At 25.1% G+C, this 7650-nt stretch overlaps 1 protein-coding gene across 1 annotated transcript; it reads right to left on the minus strand.

Moving 5' to 3' along the window:
• Positions 1-2370: 2370 nt before the first annotated feature.
• LOC127082716 (probable indole-3-pyruvate monooxygenase YUCCA10) lies at positions 2371-4305 on the minus strand. Its single transcript, XM_051022940.1, has 4 exons — positions 3641-4305; positions 3257-3490; positions 2982-3107; positions 2371-2799 (listed from the first exon to the last, which is right to left on the minus strand). Exons 1-4 carry the CDS (start codon positions 4268-4270, stop codon positions 2572-2574), a joined length of 1218 nt encoding a protein of 405 aa, XP_050878897.1. The 5' UTR covers positions 4271-4305; the 3' UTR covers positions 2371-2571.
• Positions 4306-7650: the final 3345 nt, after the last annotated feature.

Genomic DNA, 7650 nt, shown 5'->3' on the forward strand with positions numbered 1-7650 from the left:
TGTTTTTTAGGTTTCTTTGTAGCTTTAATGAAGCCTTAGTGCTTTCCACGATGGTCTCAACATATCTGATATGTGATGATTAACTGACCATTTAGTAGGTTGAGAAGATAAGTCTGTAATGGACATATCTATCCCATATTTAACCAACTATCGTATTCAATGACCCATAGAGAATGATGTACGACATTATGTTATCTTTTCCTCAAAATGGGGAGTATTTATCGAATTTATTTGGATCAAACTTTTGTTAAAAAAATGGTGCAAACAGAATAATCAAGGGTGCAGAAAACATGAGTGCAAAGACAAAATTCAATACAAGGTCTAAAAATCCCCAAGGTGGCTAAAAAGTAGAAAACTGATTGATTAGGTGACCTACACACTTTAAAATTCAAACAAAAACAGATAAACTCCTACATGTTTTTTAGGATAATACGATCGGGATAAACCCCTATACAGTTTTTGAAAATTATGGAAGTTAAAACCGCCACAATTTACTTTGTTTTAATAATACTATGAGAACAAGTTCTACATAGTTTTTGATAGTTGTGATCGTTGAAACCGCAACATTTTAAATAAAAACTTATTATTAAATAAAATAAATTCATTCAAAAGCAATTTTCATTATAAGAAAATCAAGCATAAAATTGAACAATATTTTCAATAAGTAACATAAATTTTATGACTCTCCCATATAACTCCATTAAATGTATTTTCATCTAGACATAGGGCTGGAAATGAGTCGAGTCGAGTCGAACCCGTCGTCAGCTCGACTCGACTCGATAAGAATTGGTTTAGCTCGAAACTCGACTCGAGTTTGACACGAACTTTTTTTTAAGCTCGAACTCGACTCGTTTTAAGTTCTTGAACAACTCGGTTCAACTCGTTAGGTTCAGTTCGTTAGGTTCAGTTTGTTTACTTCACGCACTAAAAAGTCATTTTTTAAAGTTTAAATTTTTTTATTATATTTGACATTTTAAATTATTCTTTTTAAAGGGAAAATATTAAAACAAAATAAAGCTTTCAAGAGATAAATTTAAAAGTCTAATTCAAAAACTATTCTTTTTAAAATATCACAGTATAAAAAATGTCACAAGTATTTTTTAAAATATTTAATTTGATAAGTTAAAAGGTTAAAATCTATACATTATTTTTTTAAATGATATTATTGAGATATATGATTTAAAAATATTATATATATATATATATATATATATATATATATATATATATATATATATATATATATATATATATATATATATATATATATATATATAACCGAGTCGACTCATGAACTTAACGAGTCGAACTATACATAACTCAAGTTTAGCTCATTTATTTTACGAACTTAATTTTGAGCTCAAGTTCGACTCATTTGGTTCATGAACCAAATCCAACGAATTAATTATCGAATCGAGTCTCGAACTATTTTCGAGTTGGTTTGGTTCATTTCAAGCCCTATCTAGACAACATAAATTGTGGCGCTTTCAATCGCTATTATTTTAAAAAACTGCATATGGATTTTTCTAGAAAGGATTATCCAAACAATATTGGGTGTGATATTGGATTTGTCTAAATTTTACTATTCGAACGATGCAAAATAGGTCATTTTATGTAATGAGTAATACTCTATCCTTAATAAATAGTCAAACAAAATCCTTAAATTTTAATAGTCCAACTAAATAATAAAAAAATCCAACTAATAATTTTAATTCTAAATCAAACTTAGTAATATAAATAATATATTAATTTAGTATTTCATTCTCAATCACTAGGGTTGTTCAATCTAAACCGATTCAAATAACATTAATCCAAAAATAACCAAAAAAATCGCATGCATAAAATAGTATTAAATGTAATTGAATGTTATTTTGTAAAAAATAATTGGTTTAGATCGAATTTTAGATTAATTTTCAATAATCAATCCAAATCAAATCAAATTGCATGTCTATATTAATTATTTTTTTACATTATACATATTTTTTAAAACGTTAGATTTTGTTAATTTATCATTAGATAATATCATTTATTGATTTATTATAAACTATTTATTTTTATTATTTCATTTATTTAAACTATAATCACAATTCTCATTTTATAATATAAAATTTTAATATATTATACATTATATATTACCTCAAATCTAATATTTTTTTTAGTATTTGTAAAATATTATTAACAAATATAATTTGTAATTTAAATATTTAAAATTAATTTGAATTAAACTGTATAAAATTATAGATCAAACAAAATTTTAACCAATCAATCGAAACATAATCAAACCGAAGTAAATTATTTTTTGAAATTAGAAATCTTTTACTTCAAAACTCATCCAAATCGGATAGGAACCAACCCAGATAACAACACTCCTACATAAAAACAAACTTCATTTATTTAAATTAAGTTTTGATACTTTTTATTTTTCCATATATAAATATAAAGCCATACATGTATATATGGTTCATGTACCTAGCTTAGAAGATACTATATCTTAGTGAGAAACTCAAAACAAAATAAAGCCTAAAGCACATGTAACAGTACTTCAGGTGTGCAAGAAAACTGAAAAACTCATTAATCTAATAGCTTGATTTGAGCATCATTGGCCTCATCAGCTGTAAGTATCTTCTTCCTTGCATTGATAGTGACACTGATATCCCTTGCTACTTTCTGAGCATCATAGTTAATGCCTTGTAATCCCCTTTTTGAGAATCCAACACAGTAGATTCCATTCTCTCCTTTCCAGTGATTTGGATAAGCAGGTTTTGGCATTCCATTTTCATTAAACAAATCTTTGTAATCCTACATTGAATTTGCAAAAGTCATATAAATGATTAATTAATTTTTTAAATAAAATATATTAAGCTAAGAGTATTAATTACATGACAATAATTAAATTAATTAATATTTTATTAAATATTGAAAAAGTAAGACAATTTTTTTCTTAAATAAATCATTATAGAAGAGTGTGCTGTAATATTCACCTTAAGCCACTTGTGCACATTGGTTCTGTATCCCGTAGCAAAGATTATGACGTCAAATTGACCAGTTTTTCCATCTACAAATTCAATGGTCTTGCCGTTTTTTATGCTTGAAATTTCAGAGTGTACCTGAATATGACAATCAATTTGTTAGGGTTCATTTTGCATTACATTAGCATAATAATCTGCATCGCATCGACCGCAATTACTTCAATCCCATAATCGACCGCAAAGCAACTGCAATTCAAAATCATATATGATTCCTTAATTACACATACCTTTATTTTTCCTTCTTTGATGTGTTTGATGGTACCGACATCAACTGTAGGAGTCCGACCACCCTTCAATTTCAATGCAAAGGGTCCTTCCTTTGGCCTAATCAAGCCATACTTAGACAAATCTCCATACAACAATTTGCTCATAACCAACATAAGCTTGTCCACATTTTCAACACTTACATATTTCAGCAAAGACATTCCAATGTACACCATTTCTTTTATTAAAAAATGTACCTGTAAGAAACACCCCGATTTAATTACTTAAGATGATTAAAATCGAGTAATATTTTTTTTTAAAAGAAAAATAATATCAATAATATATGATAAAAACATAAACATAAGATATATCAAAAGTTATATCATCAGAGAAAAGAGAAGCTTTACCGGACTTCTTATAACCATGGAGGTATTTGCACCCCAAGTAGAGAGATCATAACCAATCTCCATACCAGAATTTCCACTACCAACAACCAACACATTCTTATCATAAAAAGGCCTTCCATTCTGATACTTGGTGCAATGAAAGAATTCACCTTCAAACTTATCAAGCCCGGTTATCTTCGGAATATAAGCATCACAGCTCTCTCCGGAAGCAACCACTAAATAATCAGCAACATAAACTTCACCAACATTCAGAGCACTATCCATCACACAAACCCTCCATTTTCCGGTCTTGACATCGAAAGAAGCTTCGTGGACATACCGGTTGTAGCGGATGAAGATCTTAAAAGTACTCACATAATCATCCAAATACCGAAGGAAATCAACCCTAGGGATAAACACTGGAAGATCAGAGGAAAATGGCATGTGAGGTAGGTTACAAAAGCCTTTACCTAAGTGAAGTTTCAAACGATCATAGGTTCTTTTCCTCCAAAGAGAGGAATGACAGTCATCTCTTTCTAGTACAATGTTTTGGATTGAAAGTTTGTTGAGACATGCAGAGGTTGCTAACCCAGCAGGCCCAGCACCTACAATCACAACTGGCATTTGGATTTCCATGGTTTTGTTTTTCATATTGTTTTTTTCTTCATTCTGCACCTTAATTTATAATAACTTACGTCTGCTTTTGGTTTAATGCTTTCATTGGTCAAAAGGTTTAATCCATTGAATTTCAGACAAACTATAATAAAAATATAATATTTTTTGGTTTATTTGTGGAGTAAATATAATTTTTATTGCCAAGTATTAATAATATGAAGATTTATAAAATTTTATATTACAATTTTGGGTTGTTCATGTAATCTTTTTCAGTTTTTATTGACACTTGTTTAAAAATATTATTTCTTTTTTACTTTGAAACCCCATTTACTTTTTAATATAAAGTTTCTTATTCTTTTATTGACACTTTTCATTCTTTTTCTTGTATGGAAGGTTGAATAAAAGTTGTATAATTTTAAAAAATAAATATTTATTAAAAAATTAAAAAATAAATATTTATTTATGTATGGTTAAAATTGTCCGTTGGTCTCTATAAGTTAGTAAATATTTTATTTTGACCTTTTTAATTTTTTTTAAGTCTTTATATCTCATTTTTTATGTTGGTTTTAATCCATAAAATCAAAATTTGCAAGAACCTATGGAATTTTTTACGGATTTTACTTTTAAGAATTAAAATCAACACAAAAGTGGGATATAAGAATTCAGACAAAAAAAATTACAGAGAATAAAATCAAAAACTCGCTAAATTACATAGACCAAAAAACTATTTAAGTCTTTATGTATTTGTTTGAGTTTGTTAAAAGTTAAAATATTAGGAAAAAAAATGCTTTTAATGGTGGTTTTTAATACGGGTTTTCATTTGTCTATTACGTGTTATGATTAAATATGTTTGTGGTCCTCCTAAATATCTCTTTTTTTTAAATAATGGTCTTTCTAAAAAAATTTATCCATATTTTTGATACTTGATACTAAAATTGTTATTAAAACTGTCATTAAATATGATTTATCGTTTAAAATATCGCTAAATTATAAAAACCATTACTAAATTATAAAAAAATGAAAAGTGCGGACGAAAACTTTTAAACAATATTATTTTAAAAAATATTTGAAAAAATTGAAAACGAAATTTAAAATATTTAACAAGATCATATAATATTTAATTATAATTTTTATGTTGTGACTGAGACTTTTTAAATGACAATAATTTATGAATAAACGGTACATAAATTGATAATAGTTAAATAAAGACGTGTTAAACGAACCACCTCAAAGAAAAACAAAAGATACCGCAATAAAAAACCAAAAAAAAATATAAAGAACAAGAAATCTAGAAGAATTTCACATGAAAAAACATTCAAGCAACTAGAAATTTAATTAATAGTGTGTCTAAATGTTTTTATTTAATTAAAAGTATTATGTTCAATATTTTAGAAACTGATATTCTGCATATTCATGAACCACTTTTACAGATTTACAATTAATTACTTATTCTTTATAGTAAAAAAATATTTTTAAAAAAATGTTTTTTATTTTTTTGTCTTTTTTTTGTTTTCTAATATAATATTCTTTAATAAAAAAGTAAAAATTAGTATTTACTTTCCCAAAATAATTCTCAAATCTTATAAAATTATTTGTTCAGAATATGTCATTATAATATTTATCTTTCAATTATATCCTATAATTAATGTTTTCAATTTATTATTCTTTCACGATAATTCGAATACACCAATAATAAATCAGAATAGTTTATTAAAAATAATATTCTCTCTTTTATTATATATTTTTTTAATTTTTATAAAATGATTAACAATGACAATATTTTAAAACGAAATGAGTATAATAAGTGTTAAACAAAAAAAACAGATACCACAATAAAAACAACAAAAACTCAAAAGCATTAAAAGAACTAGACACTTAGAAGAATTTCATATGAAAAAACACTCAACCAACTAAAAATTTAATTAAAAGTACGTCTAAATGTTTTTATTTAATTAATAGTATTATGCTCAACGTTTTAGAAACTGATACTCTGCATATTTATGAACCACTTGTATAAATTCACAATTAATTACTTATTCTTTATAGTAAAAAATATTTTAAAAAGTTTGTCTTTTTTGTTTTCAAATATAATATTTATTAATAAAATAGTAAAAAATCACCATAGTACATAAAAATGGTAATAGTTAGTATAAGGAGTGTTAGTTAAATGAACTACCTCAAAAGAAAAACAAAAGATACAGAAAAAAAATAAAAAAAAGATACAATGTTTTTGAATAATTTTTTTTTCTTTCATTTTAATCAACTATTCCAATTATTATACTTCATAAATTTATTTTAAGAAATAAAATATAAATTTTATCATTAAAATTAGTTCAATTATTTACTTTTTTTAACTGCACACATTAGATTTTATGAAATGAAGATAATGTATTTGACCAGATTTTGCTGCTACATAACACATTCGAAGTTGTTCAAATCCAAAATTATATATTTTCTTACTTTTTTTAATCAATGAGAATTTAGTGCTAATACAAATTTTTGACCGAGAATGAATTTCTGAAATTTTTAATACGTCTAAGTATATTCATTTAACTAATACTATTAACGTTTCAAAAACTTATATTTTGCATATTTATGAACCACTTGTATAAATTTACAATTAATTACTCATATTTTATAATAAAAAAAATATTTTAAAAAATTGTCTTTTTAATTTTCTGTATATTTTTCCGTTCTAAAAGCTATATCACATTTAGAAAAACTATATTCTAAAATATTTATCGCATTAGTTTATCAATGTAATTTTAATTTTTATCATCTAATTGTACTATCTAATTAATATATTTAATTTATTATTTTTTCACTTTAAATTAATATTAATTTGAATATATTAATAATTGAGAAAGATAACTTGATAAAATCATAATTCTCTTTTTCATTTATTATATTTTCTTAATCGGTATAAAAGTGATAAATATGACACTTATTTTAAATAAAGAAAATAATACTTAATAATTTTTTAATATTACTAAATTATTTTTAGAATATAATTTTTTTAATTAATACTACTTTTATTTGATAAATCAATCTATACTAAAAAAAAAATACAAGTAACAAATGTGAAGTAACCAATGTGGAGGCTAAGACCTAACCCATAAAAAACAAATGTGAAAGCTAGACCTAACCCCATATTGGCACTGTCCATTTTGCCTAGACATTGAGTTTTGTGAAATTTGTAAGCATCTTTCGCCAATAATGCATTGCTAGTATGTTTCCAAATTAATTTGTCCTTCAACTTATTGTTAGGAATATGGATCTTATGAATTTTGTTTAGATACCATGCTTTTATGTTAAGAAGTATTAACCGAAGATAGATCATCACATTATAGTATCTAATCTAAAATTTCTAATTTTGATTAGTTTTACTACTCTCTCTCTCTCTCACACACACACAA

The sequence above is a fragment of the Lathyrus oleraceus genome, chromosome 5 (assembly GCF_024323335.1).
Source record: "Lathyrus oleraceus cultivar Zhongwan6 chromosome 5, CAAS_Psat_ZW6_1.0, whole genome shotgun sequence".
NCBI lineage: Eukaryota > Viridiplantae > Streptophyta > Magnoliopsida > Fabales > Fabaceae > Lathyrus > Lathyrus oleraceus.

What these genes read in the sequence shown, in the direction of transcription:
- LOC127082716 (XM_051022940.1), bottom strand. Translation starts at nt 4,270, where the DNA reads ATGAAAAACAAAACCATGGAAATCCAAATGCCAGTTGTGATTGTAGGT. An exon ending in CCATGGTTATAAGAAGTCCG is followed by an intron (nt 3,491 to 3,640) that starts GTAAAGCTTCTC and finishes TGTTTCTTACAG; the next exon opens with GTACATTTTTTAATAAAAGA. An exon ending in TCAAAGAAGGAAAAATAAAG is followed by an intron (nt 3,108 to 3,256) that starts GTATGTGTAATT and finishes TGTCATATTCAG; the next exon opens with GTACACTCTGAAATTTCAAG.